Below are 15560 nucleotides of genomic sequence, written 5' to 3'. Positions count from 1 at the left end.
AAAAAAAAAAAAAAAAAAGAAATCGATTTTTTCCGAAAAAAACAAAAAAAGAAATTTACAACAAGGTTATTTTTCATTTAAAAATACATACCTAAAATATTATCAGTAATATAGGATAGATCAAGATCTAGATCCCCTGATTTAAACCTATGTCTATCTGCAGATACTAAAGACCTAATTTTTGAAAATAAAACTTGGCTCATTTTTTTTAGTAACACACCGGTATATGGCTATATCAAAAATATTCTATTTATTATTAATATTGCTATTATTATTACTATTATTATTATATTTTTATTTTTATTACTATTATTAATACTATTATTATAATAAAATGAGATGAACACTCTTATTTTTAAAGATAAAAGATTTTTATTAATTAATTTAATGAGGTGTGGTAAATATACAATTGCTAAAAAAAAAAAATAAAAAAATAAAAAAATAAAAAACAAAAAAATTCAAAAATTTTAAAAAATAAATTTTTTTTTTTTAATAAATAATTTTTGAATAGTAAATATTTATTTTTTTTTAAATTTAGAAATATAAATTAATAAATAATTTAAGATTTATAATTATTTTTATTTTTATTTTTTATTTTTTTATTTTTTTTTATTTTTTATTTTTTTTTTCAAAGCTACAATATTTGTTGTGAAATGAAAATTGGAAATTTTTATTTTTAACCCCACACAACACCCACAAATTATTAACACGATTGTGTTTATATGATGCGAAAATATCATGATAATAATAATATAGAGTTTAATACTCCTCAAAATAAACATTTGATTAATTTAAAAAAAAAAAGATTCTAAATTTTATTTAATACAATTGGTATTTTTAATTTTGTAAATTAATTAATGTAATATTACATTATTCACCCTCGATCTGAGGAGAAATAATTTTTATAGTGCTATCTATTGATGCCATTATAGTGTGTTTTGTATAATGGCTATAATTATTGTTATTAATTATTATTATTATATTTTTATTATTATTATTGATTATTAAAATTTCATATTTATATTTTATTTATATTTATAATTCATCATCGCCTTCATCGAATGAGTTTATAATAATTGTTGATGGAGATGTTGAGCAATGGCTACTTGGTTGGGTTGTTTTAGTTTCCTTCCTATATATTGTTTTTAAAGGGGGTTAGTATATATAATTGCTATTATAACTATTGAAATTTATTTGAACAAACTTACATTGAAATGTATTGAGAATTATTTGAACCAAGTGGATTCTCTAAGAATGCTATATAACCAACACCTGCTCCGATTAATATCGAAAATATCAATCCAAGATTAAAGCTCATTATAATTAGCATTAATATATAATGAAATGCAAGTGTAATCATATGTAATAGCATTAAATAAATTTTATATTTCCAAATATTTTTCCATTTACTAAATAAAAAATTGAGATAGGGTTAATTTATGTATATTTTAATTTATAAATTCACAATTATTATTGTTATCTATATTATTATTATTATTTTTATCTATATTATTATTATTATTATTATTATTATTATTATCATTATCATTATTTTATTATTATTACTATTATTATTACTATTAATATTACTATTACTATTATCATTACTATTATTTTTATTTTTTATCTTACCTTAATCTTAGATGTGGGTCATTTATATTATTTGAATAGGTTTGGTAAACTTTTTGTTTTAAGAAATTTAAAAACTCTAAAATACAACTTGCTAAAAATACAATTACAATTGCTAATGTATATGACCAAAATGATTCCGTTGACCAACTTGAAAATAATAAATCGCTAACTTTTGTTGTAAACTTTAATAACCCTATACTTGTTCCGGTACTATCCATTGTACCATTTGTCATTGTTCCACCGCCATGATTATGACTCATTATTATTGAAATTGGGTATTGTTATATCTATTTTAAACAAACAATAGCAAATATATAAATAAATGGAATATATGAAAAGTGGGTGTAAAAAATTTGTAAAAAAAAAAAAATTAAAAAAAAAAAAAATAAAAAAAAATAAAAAATAATTTGTGTGTTTTTTTTAATCAACACATACAATTGATCTTTTTTAATCTTTTTTTTTTAAATCAAAACATATAATTGATTTTATTTGTATCTGAAGAATAGGAAAAAATGGTAATAAAAAATTAAAAAAAATTAAAAAATTAAAAACTAAATTTTTTTAAAAAATTTTCGTATTAAATGAAAAATTAACCGAAATCCAGATTTTTATTATAATGGTATTAAAAGACGAATTTGTTTGAAAACAAAAATATTATATTTTCGAATTTGAACATCTCAAAAATTAAAAGTTAAAAAAAAAAATTATTTGTATGATAACAATCAATATTAATATTTTTGAAATTTTTTTATTTTTTTTATTTTGGCACTCGAAATTAAATTAATTATTTTGTTATTTTTGCAGTTTTTAAAGGTTGAAAGAAGCAGTAGTACTATTAATACCATTGAAAATAAAAGTATTATTTAATGGTACATATTGATGAGTAACAAGTTTAATAATTTCTTGTGAGGTGACACCACCCATTAATGAAGCAATGTTGTGAAGTTCTGATCCACCAAATCTTACACTGTAAATAAATAAATAAAAATGATATTAGTAAAAACAATAAGATTAATAGTATAAATATTAATATTAAAACCTACAATTCGTTAATATAGTCATCTTTAACTAAATCGACTGGAATATTAATTTCTGATAAGAATTGTGAAATAACATTCTTTAATAAAGAGATATCTGATTCATAATCTTCATCATTTGAACCTGGGTATCTATGATAGTTGTTAAAGAATTTATCTACACCACGAAGTAAAGTATAAAAGATCATAATGTTATCTTGTTGTTCTAATTCTGAAATAATCATTTTTGTTTTTGGTTGTGAAAATTCATCTGAAATGCTTCTGTATCTAATGATATTTAAGAAACGTGAATTTTTACAGAACTTTTTGATTAAATCTGGTGAAATTGATGATCTTCCAGTTTTAGTAACAATTTGGTCAACAAGATTTGTAAATTGTGTTAAATCAGCTTGAGATTTTTCTTGGTAACTAATTTATTATTATAAATATAAAAAATATTAATTTATTATAATATACTAAAATAAAAGAAAATATATTTTTACTTACGCTTTTTGCAATTTAATAAAGCTTTCGGTATCTGAGGTCATATCTGGGACATTACCATGTAATGGAAGTGTATTATCATTCTTTTCAACAAAATCTTTTAAGGCTGAAACTAATACCCAGAAATCATCCATAGTTTCTGTAATATTTGAAGCTTTGGCATCTTTTAAAAGATTTTGAACATCACCTGGAATCTAATAATAATAATAATAATAATTAATATTTTTTGTTTTTTTTTGTTTTAATTTATTAATAAAATGTTGATTAATATTTACTCTTGGTGGTTGAACATATTTTAATAAATTATTAACACCTTCAATGAAATTTTTTTCATCGCTATAATCTAAAGATTTTGATATAAATATTTTTTTAAATTCCTCTTTCTCAGCTCTTGATTCTGGCATTTTATTGTCATGGGTTGATCTCCATTCTTTTAAGAATTTGATTAATAGTAAGACGTATGGTACATGTGAGTGTTTTTGGCTATCTAATGATTTTAAATCTAGAGCATCAGCTTGATCAACTAATTGTTGGAATGGGTTGTAAATTCTTAAATCATCGATTGGGTCATCTGGTTTAGATTCAATAACTAAAATGTAAAATCATTAGAATTAGTATTTTAAAATAGAAAGATGATATAATATATTTCTATTTAATAAACTTACTTTGGTGCTCTGGAGTTGAAATTCTTAAATAACCAATATAACCATATGAATTGACAACAGCCAATGGAATGTTTTTTTCGAATAAATATTGTGATAAAGTTAAAAGAGCTGGTTCTGGTAAACGTGAGGCAATAACTAAAGAGAAATCTTTAAAGAATGAAATGTTGTTATTGATTAAATGGACTGGACATTCTTCAACTGAGGATCCTTTAACACGATCATTAAGTTCACGTAATAATTCACAAACTACAGAGGCACGGGGCTTACCAATACTTGAACGTTCAACGAAAAAGTTGTTACCAAGATCTTGTTCTACGACTTTTTTATTATCTACAATTGTAAAGCTTCCTATACCTGGTAATACTAAATTCTTTAAAGTTTCACAACCAGTTGCATTACCATTTAATAATAAAATATGTGACTTTTCTAACTTTGATTGACCATCTTCCCCCCATAAACGCAATTGTCTATCGTATTTATCTGTATCAGTTGTGGTAGTATTATTTTGTGACATGATTAATATATATGTAATTATTTATATCCTAAATATTTCTTAAAAGATAAAAAAAAAAAAAATTTTGATTTTTTTAATTTAGAAAAAAAATTTTAAAATTAAAAAAATTAAAAAAAAAAAATAAATTATATTTTTTTTTTAATTTTTTTTTTTCTTTTAATTTATTATTATCCAAAATAGAAATAAATAAAAGTTATAAAATATGATTTTGTGATTAATTTATTCTTTTTGAACTATTTTTATAAATATAATTATTAAAAAAATATAAAAAAAAAAAAAAAAAAAAAAAAAAAAAGGTGGAGTGAAAAAATAAAAATAAAATAAAATATATGAAAAAAAAAAAAAAAACCAAATATGATATAATTTAATAATAACAATTGTACCTTGTAATTGAAAATGCCTTGAGTTCAATTTTACATTTTAAAATAGTTTGATACATTTCTAAAAATTATGTAGATTTAAAGTCATTAGTTAATTACTTTGAGTATGAAATTCATTATCCCTCTGTTATTGTATTTATTTAAAATTTCTAAAGTTTTTTTAAAATCATAAACTATTTAATTTAAATTTATTAGTATTGTTATTTATAAACTAGTTTATATATACTCTTACTTTTATAATAATTATTATAAATTGGTGCTAATAAAAAAATATTAAAAAAATATTAAAAAAAAAAATTAGAAATTTTTTTTTTAAAAATAGTTTTTTTTTAAATTATTTCATTTAATTACCTTTAAAATAAATAAATAAGAATATGCAAGTATGGTGAGCAAACTCTCGATCAAGCGGTATATAAACAGAGATTAAATAATGAAAATAATTAGTAATAGTAATTGACAGGTCAATGGATCAACCTGAAAATATCATCCACATAAAAGATATGCCACAACAATTAGAATTAAAGCAAACAATGCATTAGAACCGCATGGTCAAGTTATATCTTATGGGGTCACAGATTTAGGTTTTATTGGAATCAAATTATTAACGTGGGTAATAGGCTACCGCCATTTTAGCTAAATCAAGACTCTAGAATTAAGCTTAATTCCAAAATCATTAACTTATTTAATATTAGATTGTATTGTGACCACCAGGATATTCCGTTTACATACCACATCAACAATATTATCAAACACATTATCACCATTAAAACTATCTATCGAAATACCATTCAAACTTTACAAATAACTTTATTAAATATAAATAAAACAACAAATAACTCTGATATTTCAAACCAATAAAACCAGAAAGAAAATATTTAACATAAATAGAATAAAAATAAATTAAAATTAAAATAATAAAACATAAACTCTTTTTACTTTATAAGAAATAATGTTATAGATAAAAAATATAAATAATAAAATAAACAAAATAATTAAAATATTTTTAATCTTTATTTAATAAATATATTTTATTTATAAATGGAGAATATACAATCTAAGATAATTGTATTATAACTATATATAAAATAAAAAACTTAACTCTGAATTGATAATCATTAAATTGAACTTAATTTAGTTGGTGTGTGTTGTAAAATGGTGTGGTAATACTGCTAGATTTTGACTTTGAAAGCGAATGGTGTTATGGTTGTAAGGTGTGTTTATACTGCTTAAATATGACTTTGGGTGTGAAAGTTGATGTGATGTTATGGTTTTAAAGGGTGCTTAAACTGTTTGAATACGACTTTGAAGAAATGTGGCGGTGGTGGCGGTGAATTAAAAAGATATAAACTTATGAAGAAAAACGTGGCTCTGGTTTTTAGCTATGGTTAAGTTGAATATCGTGCACTTTGTTGCTGAGTATATGATCGTAAAAAACCCGACGTTAGATTAGAGACTATGAAAACTTATTGGTATTGAGGAATAAAGAATTGGAATTATGCTAAATAAATAATAAAGTCAAATATTAGTTTTTTTTATTTTCATATATAATAATAATTATGTAAATGTTATTATTGTAGTTACCTTTTTGGCTTCTTTACAAATATTTGGAACTGGAAGATTATGTATTTTAGACCGTTTCTTTTCTTTTTCTGTAGAGCTGAACTGTATGATGCTATATTTATTTAACATGTTGATAATGATGTGACTTTGAAATCTTTTGAGAAACTTACGAATGATGTGGATAGCGGTAGTTGATATCATTAAATGAAAATTGAAAGGAACGATTTAATTAATAATAAACTCTTCATCGATTCGTTAAAATGAAACTTCGAATAAAGTGTGTAAATTATTAATTTAATCTCCATCAATTTCATGATTAATCAATATCAAAATATTCGTCAAATATTGCGTCGTGGATATTATCTAAAAAACGACGACGCAATAAAATGTGATAAATAAGCTCTCTATGATCAACGATTTCAACACGGGAGTCATCATCAGAGCCATCGGAATCATCATAGACCTGATTATCTAAATGTTGTTCATGGGTTCTATTTTCAACATTCTCTACAATGATTGTATCATGGCCATCTCTCTACAATTAAATAATGAAAAAAATTAATATTTATTTTTTTATATATAAAGTTTAAATATGAATTAACTTACTTTAATGGTATTAAATCTTTCTCTACAGAATGGGCAAGTATTTTTTATTTTATACCATGTATCTATGCATTCAATACAGAATTTGTGACCACAATCTATGGTGGCAATGTTCTCGGTCTCCATATCTTCAAAACAAATGTAACATTTGTTATCTTCTTCTTTTTTTTCTTGTTCTTCTTGTTCTTTTTGTTTTTGTTCCTGTTCCAATCTTTCTTTTTCTAATTGTTCATTTATTTTACGTTCCTCTTCTATTTTTTCTAACCTTTCTTTTTCTTCACGCTCTCTTTTTAATTTTTCCATTTCTTCTTTTTCCCTTTCCAATCTTTCCATTTCTTCTTTTTCTGCTTGGACCCTTTTTAATTCTTCTTCATCTTCAAATCTATGTTTTTTATTGGTTCCCATATTTTGTCCTAAATATTCTTCATCATCGGGCTCCAATGATCTCTTCTTTATTGGAGTGTTACTGGTAGATGTTGGGACAGCAGTTGATTTGGAAGCGGTATTATGACGAGAATGTGCTCTATTTATTGTTGGGTAGTTACGAGCACTTGAAGATGAATATGTTGGTTGTGGGTGTTGTTGTAGCTGAGAGGTTTGTGGAACATCAGCAGCAGCAGTATAACGTGAGTGGGTTGTGTCAAATGATGGGTAACTATTAGCTTGACCCCTTGAATCTGGAAATTGTGGTGGGTGTTGTTGTGGTTCAGTGGTTGGTGGAACATCAACAGCGGCAGTGTAACGAGAGTGAGTTGTATCAAAAGATGGGTAGCAGTTGGCTTGACCCCTTGAACCTGGAAATTGTTGTGGGTGTTTTGGCTCAGTGGCTGGTGGAACATCAACAGCAGCAGTATAACGTGAGTTAGCTGTATCAAAAGATGGGTAACTGTTGGCTTGACCCCTTGAATCTGGAAATTGTTGTGGTTGTTGTGATTCTTCTTCTTGTTCTTCATGTTGTTGTTTTTCGTATTCATGAAGATTTTGAATTAGTTTTTTATAATCTGGGGTTGAAGCAGCACGTTTTGGTTGTGACTGTGGCTGTGATTGTGATTGTTCTGGTTCTTCTTCTGGTACTTCTTCTTGTTCTTCTTGTTGTTTTTTTTCGTATTCGTGGAGATTTTGAATTAATTTTTTATAATCTGGAGTTGATGTTGGGCGTTTTGGTTGTGATTGTTGTTGAGATTGTTCTTCTTGTTGTTGTGGTTGTTGTGGTTGTCTTTCTATTGGAGCAGTATTATGGATTGGTGTATTTTGTTGTGGGTTGGTGTTGTTATTGTTATTGTTGCTAGAGATATCATCATTGTTGTTGTTGTTATTGTTGTTGGATGAAAGTTTATTTACATAAAAACTGAGTAAAATACCGATGATAGCAACTAAAAATAAATATAAAATTGTTAAATAATTCATTTTATATTATATTATGATTATGAAATAAAAGTGATTCGCAAGTTATTATTTAATGATAGTTGTAATTATTTAATTAATATAATAAGCTATTGAATATATATTAATTTTATTATTTTTTTTTTTTTTGTTATTATATAAAAAGATAAATGTAAATAATTATTTGTATGTAGATAAAAAAATAAAGAAAAAAAAAAAAAAATTAATTTCGCGACGAAAATTAAAAAAAAAACTTTAAATTTAAAAAAACTTTAAATTAAAAACTTTAAATTTAAAAAAAAAAAAATTTTGAAATTATATGTGGTTACCCACACACAATTTTTTGTTGGTGGTATAAAATAAACAGTGTTTCCGCAAAAGCAAATCCCCAATTTAGGAACATCGTGATTATTAAAAAAAAATTAAAGAACTTTATAAATTTTTGAAATAGAAAAATTAAAATAGTTATTACATTATATTATATAAACAACTATTAAATTTTCATTGATTAATTTTCTTTATTTATACAGTAAATTATTTATATTTTGTTATTGCTTTTTTAATTAGTCAAAAAAAAAACAAAGAAAAATAATTTTTTTTTTTTTTTTATAATATTTAAAATTACATTATTTTTTATAATAAAATGTAAAAAACTAAATAAATATATATTTTAAAATATAAACAACATTATAATCATGTTTTAAACAAACAAACATATATCAGAGATAGTAATGGTAGTTTTTTTTTTTTTTTTCAAAATTAAAAAAATAATTCTTTTTTTTAAATTTTTTTTATTTACATAATTTAATATAAAATACACCCACCAACTGTTTAGAAATCAACTATAGTATATTATTTTATTTTGTAATTGTAATATATAGGTTAACTTTAATAGTTGTTTTAGCCTCATATCAAATTAAAATCTATTGTTAAAATTTGTAAAATAATAATAGTTTTTTTTTGATTATCACGATTTTCCCTAATTGTGCATTTACTTTCATTTTGCCGAACACATTCTTTAATTTAGCCTAATTTCAATTCTTTATACCTCAATATTAATAAGTTTTCAGTTTAAAGTTTCTAATCTAACGTCGGGGTTTTTAAGATCAAAAATTTAGCAACAAAGTGCAGGATATTCAACTTAACCATAACTTAAAACCAGAGCCACGTTTTTCACCCTCATAGCCATAATCCAGCAGTATAAACGCCCTTTGCAGCCATCAATAATTGTAATCAAAGCGGTAATCAGTATAAAACACTTTATCAAGATTTTTCAATTTTAAATAAATAATTTTATTGTAAACTTTTTTATTTCCTTTCAAATTTTTTATTTTTTCACACAAAATACATTAATATATTTTTAAAACCATTGCAGATTCAATGTAGCAATAATAATAATAATAATAATAATAATAATAATAATAATAATAATAATAATAATAATAATGGAAATGATAATTATTGAACTAATAGGTCATATTTAATATTTATATAAGAACCATTTAAATAAATCATATTACAAGATATTGGTTTATTTGCTAAAAATTAAAATAAAAAAAAAAAAATATTGTCACAATATTTATTTCGTTTTTTCAATTTTAAAAATTTTATTTGTATTTTTTTACAATTAGATATAATTGATTATTAATTAATATTTAGTGTATCCCCCATATGCCTTATATATTGTATCGATTCGGTCAGGAAGTGATTCATTTAATGAATCTATGATTGATTTTTCTATTGAATGAAATGCATCTTGACATACCTGATTAGGTCTTGTGATGGGTTATGAAACATCTTTTTTGATACCCTTTCTTTAACAATTGACCAAAGATTTTCAATTATATTAATACCTAGACTGTAGGGTGGTAATGGATCAACTTGAATATTATTATCTTCTAAATATTGTTTCACTATCTTTGCTGTATGCGAACTACAGTTATCATGACAAATGATTGGAACCCTTTCAGACACTTTATTTTATCTGCATAGTATTCTTAAGTTAGTTGTGTATCGTTTTGTATAATTTCAAGATATAGTTTAGATTATAATCCATTTGATAAATGAACAAATAAATTGGGCTATAATAAGAAAATTTCCCAAAATATTTCATTAACCCCACCCTTTCTACACTTGTCTCGATAAGCGACTCTAGTAAAACATTAGTGTTTAAAAGCCCAAGAAGACCTACCATGGTTATTATCAAATTATTGGAACTTTAATTCATCCATAAACATATGATTTTTCCATTGTTCCACAATAAAATTTATATACACAACTTCATAAAAAATCTTTTTCTTCTATTATCCTAATAATCGAGGTTTCATAACTTTCTCTTTATTATTATGTTTCTTTAATTGATTTGCTTAATATATACCATATCAATTTTGTTCATACTAAATTATATTTTATTTTACATTGTTAAATTTACTATTTAAAAAATTGAAACATAAACACCCTCGTCAAACTTTTTTTTTCTCCCAATACGTAGAACGTCATTGATTGTGCCTGTTTGGTCCACCAGTTCCAATGTTTTTGCTACTGTTGATTTATGCACGCCCAATATTTTTGCAATTTTTTAGTTCGACTTATGACCTCTATTTTTATATGATAATATTGACTATCGAACCTCATCGCTTAATATCATTTTGTTTATTTACTATATATTATTTTTAAACTATTAGTTTAATTAATACCCTTAATTATTAAAATTAATGATAAAAAAAACTAAAAACTTAAAAAGTGGTAAAAAATATAGAATTTTTTTTTTTTTTTTACACACAATTTATTTTTAAAAAAAAAATTTTTTTATTTTAAAATTAAATAAAAAAATTTTAAAATTAAATAAAAAAAAAATGATCAAACATCAGCAAGTTTTGCAGAAAATGAAAAAGGGGAATATTGATATGTAAAAGAGTACTCAAACATTCAGTAAATATTAGAATTAAATGGTTATAAATTGTTTTAAAAAAAGCAAAAATATATATATTATAATATAAAAAAGAGTAGAAAAAAAAAAAATTATGATGAAAGTAATTTTAGATCTAATAGTAAATTTATACATGGATAAAATGAATAATTATTACTTTAATGATTATATAAAATAATAATAAAACTAAACTTTAAATAAATAATTATAAAAACTCAGTTTTATACATTATAAAATAATTTTTTTTATTTTTTTTTAAATGAAAAAGTTTTTTGAATGAATCACTCTCTCTATAATAAAATGATAACTTTAAATTTTATGAAAGTTGTATTGTAAAATATTAAAATTTGGACTTTTAAAAAAATACTTGTGAAGTTCAATGTTTTTTTAAATTAAAAATAAATTAAAAAAATAATAAATTAAAATGAAAAAAATAAAAAAAAATTAAAAAGAAAATTGTTTTTTTTTTTTTTTTTTTTTTAATTTTTTTATAATTTTTTTTTTTTTTAATTTTTATAAAAAATTAATTTTGGGAGAGTGAAGTTATTTTTTTTTTTATTTTTTTTTTATTAATTTATTTTTGTGTACATAATAACACATCCACTTTTATTTTTTATTTTCAATTATTGTTTTTTTATATTTTATAAGATATAATTAAATTTGTTGCTGTATATCATATTTATACTCTCATACAGGTTTGTTGTATTTACTTTTTATTTATTTTTTGTTCATATTCAAAATCATATAAATATACTATATATATTAAAAAGATGGCAGTAGTTTCAGTATCAAACTATTTATCATTATTGGATGAAGACCAAACAGAATTAAAATCATTTTCTTTAGAAAAGTTAGATACACTTGTTGATGAATTTTGGGCAGAAATCGCCTCAAACTCAATTGATAAAATGTTTGTATCATTAAATTATTGGATCACACAATTCAAATCAAATAAATAAATCGAATAAACTTATACTAACTATTTTTTAAAAACAGCAAAAAATTATCACAGAATAAACAATTCCCAAAACATGAACTTGCATCATTAGTTTTATCAAAAGTATATTATAATTTAAGTGATTTCAGAAACTCTATGGAATTTGCTTTACAATCAGGTTCATTATTTAATGTACTTTCTAAAAGTGAATATGTCGAAACTCTTTTATGTATGTATAAAATTTATAAAATAACTTTAAAAAATAATTTATATTAATTTTTTTTTTTTTTTTCCCCTTAAAAATAATAGATAAATTTATTGATGAATATATTAAATTAAGAAACTTATCAGAAAAAGAACCAATTAATTCACATCTTGAATCAATTGTAATGGGAATGTTCGACAGATGTTTCAAGTAAATATTTAAATTGATCAATATTTAATTTTAATTTAATTTTTATATTAATTTTTTTTTTTTTTTTTTTTTTTTAAAATTTTTTAGAGAGGGATCATATAAACAAGCTTTAGGTATTGCAATTGAAGCTAGAAGATTAGATATTATTGAAAAATGTATTTCAGAATCAGGAAATGTACCAAGTATGCTTTCATATTGTCTTCATATTTGTAACTCATCAGTTGGCAATCGTCATTTCCGTCACAGTGTTTTAGGTATTTTAGTTAATCTTCATTTAGCTCAAGAAAAGCCAGATTATCTTAATGTTATTCAATGCTTAATCTTTTTAGATAATCACATCCAAGTTGCTACCATTTTATTATCATTAATTAAAAAAGATGAAGTAAGTATTAAATACTTAAACAATACAAATATTTTATATAAAATATAACAACACTAACATTAAAATTTTATTTTTTTATTTTTCAGGATTCATTATTACTTGCTTATCAAATTGGTTTCGATCTTTTCCAAAACTCAACTCAACAATTTTTATTAAATGTACGTGAAAGATTACCACAAGTTGACAAAAAATCCACAGAATCAAAGAGTTCAGATAGTATGGATATCGATATTGATTCCGGTAATACTGGTGATAAACAAGAAAAAGAGCGTTTAGAAAAATTACATTTAATTTTACAAGGTGATATTTCAATTGGTATGAATTTAGAATTCCTTTATAGAAATTGTAGTACCGATATGAACATTTTACAATCAATGAAAGCTACCAGCGAACTCCACAAAGGTGCAATCTTTTACTCTGGTACATTATTTGCTAATGCTTTAATGCATGCTGGTACAACTAGAGATTCCTTCTTAAGAAGTAATCTTGAATGGCTCTACAAATCAACCCATTGGACCAAATTTAGTGCCATTTCATCATTAGGTGTTATCAATAAGGGTCATATTAAAGAAAGCAAAACTCTCCTTAAAACTTATTTACCAGGTGCTTCTGTAAATGCCACACCATACAGTGAATCTGGTGCTTTATACGCTTTAGGTTTAATTCATGCTTCACACGGTGAAGAAATCATTGACTACTTACAAGAAAAATTACATATCAATAATGCTATTTTACATCATGGTGCTTCATTAGGTTTAGGTTTAGCTGCTATGGCAAGTGGTAGAGATGGTAATTTATCAAATATTCATTTAATAATAACAAAACCATAATTAATAATTGTTCTAATGTTTTTTTCTATTATTATTTTTTAAACAGATTTATATGAAGATTTAAAAACAATTTTATATAATGATGATGCTATTTCAGGTGAAGCATCAGGTTTAGCAATGGGTTTAGTTATGTTAGGTAGTGGCTCACAAAAAGCAATTGAAGAAATGTTGGCCTATGCTCATGAAACTCAACATGAAAAGACCATTAGATCATTAGCTATGGGTTTAGCATTTTTAATGTATGGTAAAGAAGAATCAGCTGATGTTTTAATTGAACAAATGATGAGTGATAAAGATCCATTACTTAGATATGGTGGTATGTACACTGTTGCTATGGCATATTGTGGTACTGGCAATAATGATGCTCTTAGAAAGTTACTTTCAGTTGCAGTTTCAGATGGTAATGACTCTGTCAGAAGAGCTGCTGTAACCTGTATTGGTTTTGTTTTATCACGTCAACCAGAAAAATGTCCAAAAACTATTGCTCTTTTAGCCGAATCTTATAATCCACATGTTCGTTATGGTGCTGCTTTTGCTTTAGGTATCGCTTGTGCTGGTACTGGTCAAAAAGATGCTTTAGATATTCTTAAAACTTTAACAACTGATACTGTTGGTTATGTTAAACAAGCTGCATGGATTTCTATGGCCATGGTTTTAATTCAAACCAGCAAAGAATTAGTCCCAGAAGCTGAATCTGCCAGAAAACTCTTTAATACCTGTATTTCCGATAAACGTGAAGACTCAATGAGCAAGTTTGGTGCCGTTTTAGCCTTTGGTGTTATTGATGCAGGTGGTCGTAATTGTAATATTCAATTACACTCTCCATCAGGTCATAAAAATATGAATACCATTGTTGGTATTGCAGGTTTCCTTCAATTCTGGTATTGGTTCCCAATGACTCATTTCATGGGCTTAGCTTTAACACCAACCTCAATTATTGGTTTAAATAAAAATCTTGAAATGCCAGTATTCTCATTCAAATCAAATTGTAAACCATCCTATTTCTCATATCCACCAGAAAGCAAAGCATCAACTCAATCACAAACTAAAAATATTGAAACTGTTATTCTCAGTTACAGCAGAAAGACAAAACTTCAAAGTAGTCGTAGTGCAATGAATATTGACCAAGAAATGAAAGAGCAAAAAGAAAAAGAAGAGAAAGAACAAAAAGAAAAGGAAGATAAAGAACAAAAAGAAAAAGAAGAAAAAGAAAAAGAACCAGTCTCTGAAAGAAAACAAAATCCTGCTAGAGTAGTTCCAAAACAATTACAATTTGTAGTATTTGATGATTCACGTTATCAACCAATTAAAAAGAATCCAGCCATTGGTATTGTAATGTTAAAAGATTTGACCCCTGATGTCCCAGAAGAATTAGTCACTAAAGAAAAACCAGAACCAAAACCTGATGTTGGTCAACAATCTGGCACTCATCCATCCTCTTCAGCATCAAATAATACAAACAATACTTCTTCTTCACTCCCAGAACCTTCAACCCCAGAACCATTTGAATTTACTGAATAAAAATATTTCATTTTTTCATCAAATTTTTTGTCACATATTTTTTCCTCAAATAATAAAATTAATAATAATAATAAATTTAATAATATTCTTTTTTTTTTTTAAAATAAAATAATCTAAAAAAAATAATAATATTCATCAAAAAAAAAAAAAAAAAAACTAATAAATAAAAAAAAATCCAGATAATTGTAAAAAATAAGATTCTATTTTTGTAATTAAATATATATTTCTATATTTGCAAATTTTATTTTTAATTAATTTTATTATTTAAAAAAAAAAAAAAAAAATTTTA

The 15560-nt window shown here is 23.7% G+C and overlaps 7 protein-coding genes across 7 annotated transcripts in view; 1 reads left to right on the top strand and 6 right to left on the bottom strand.

Annotated features, from left to right (window-relative positions):
* Nucleotides 1-203, bottom strand: part of DICPUDRAFT_32126 (uncharacterized protein) — a gene marked incomplete at both ends in the record, with an annotated part of 2385 nt that extends 2182 nt beyond the window's left edge. The window contains one exon of the mRNA XM_003287155.1: nt 92-203. Within this exon, the coding sequence (XP_003287203.1) occupies nt 92-203 (112 nt within the window). The remainder of the gene's footprint in view (nt 1-91) is intronic.
* An 832-nt stretch (nt 204-1035) lies between these two features.
* Nucleotides 1036-1892, bottom strand: DICPUDRAFT_151284 (uncharacterized protein; the record flags this gene model as incomplete). The annotated part of the gene is made up of 3 exons (XM_003287154.1): nt 1036-1132; nt 1209-1409; nt 1633-1892. The coding sequence occupies 3 exons, from the start codon at nt 1890-1892 to the stop codon at nt 1036-1038; spliced, it is 558 nt and encodes a 185-aa protein (XP_003287202.1).
* Nucleotides 1893-2371: 479 nt separating this feature from the next.
* On the bottom strand, nt 2372-4331 carry DICPUDRAFT_94352 (uncharacterized protein; the record flags this gene model as incomplete). Its single annotated transcript, XM_003287153.1, has 5 exons — nt 2372-2599; nt 2676-3077; nt 3156-3346; nt 3428-3741; nt 3818-4331. The coding sequence occupies 5 exons, from the start codon at nt 4329-4331 to the stop codon at nt 2440-2442; spliced, it is 1581 nt and encodes a 526-aa protein (XP_003287201.1). The 3' UTR covers nt 2372-2439.
* Nucleotides 4332-6265: 1934 nt separating this feature from the next.
* On the bottom strand, nt 6266-6472 carry DICPUDRAFT_151281 (uncharacterized protein; the record flags this gene model as incomplete). The annotated part of the gene is made up of 1 exon (XM_003287152.1): nt 6266-6472. The coding sequence occupies one exon, from the start codon at nt 6470-6472 to the stop codon at nt 6266-6268; it is 207 nt and encodes a 68-aa protein (XP_003287200.1).
* A 115-nt stretch (nt 6473-6587) lies between these two features.
* Nucleotides 6588-8281, bottom strand: DICPUDRAFT_78066 (uncharacterized protein; the record flags this gene model as incomplete). The annotated part of the gene is made up of 2 exons (XM_003287151.1): nt 6588-6806; nt 6878-8281. The coding sequence occupies 2 exons, from the start codon at nt 8279-8281 to the stop codon at nt 6588-6590; spliced, it is 1623 nt and encodes a 540-aa protein (XP_003287199.1).
* Nucleotides 8282-9788: 1507 nt separating this feature from the next.
* Nucleotides 9789-10904, bottom strand: DICPUDRAFT_151279 (uncharacterized protein; the record flags this gene model as incomplete). Its single annotated transcript, XM_003287150.1, has 3 exons — nt 9789-9795; nt 10023-10190; nt 10879-10904. The coding sequence occupies 3 exons, from the start codon at nt 10902-10904 to the stop codon at nt 9789-9791; spliced, it is 201 nt and encodes a 66-aa protein (XP_003287198.1).
* Nucleotides 10905-11728: 824 nt separating this feature from the next.
* Nucleotides 11729-15489, top strand: DICPUDRAFT_47236 (26S proteasome regulatory subunit S1). Its single transcript, XM_003287175.1, has 6 exons — nt 11729-12096; nt 12183-12352; nt 12433-12538; nt 12626-12920; nt 13007-13709; nt 13797-15489. Exons 1-6 carry the CDS (start codon nt 11957-11959, stop codon nt 15269-15271), a joined length of 2889 nt encoding a protein of 962 aa, XP_003287223.1. The 5' UTR covers nt 11729-11956; the 3' UTR covers nt 15272-15489.
* The last annotated feature ends 71 nt before the right edge of the window (nt 15490-15560 follow it).

The sequence above is a fragment of the Dictyostelium purpureum genome (assembly GCF_000190715.1).
Source record: "Dictyostelium purpureum unplaced genomic scaffold DICPUscaffold_92, whole genome shotgun sequence".
NCBI lineage: Eukaryota > Evosea > Eumycetozoa > Dictyosteliales > Dictyosteliaceae > Dictyostelium > Dictyostelium purpureum.
This window is presented reverse-complemented; position numbering and strand designations above follow the sequence as displayed.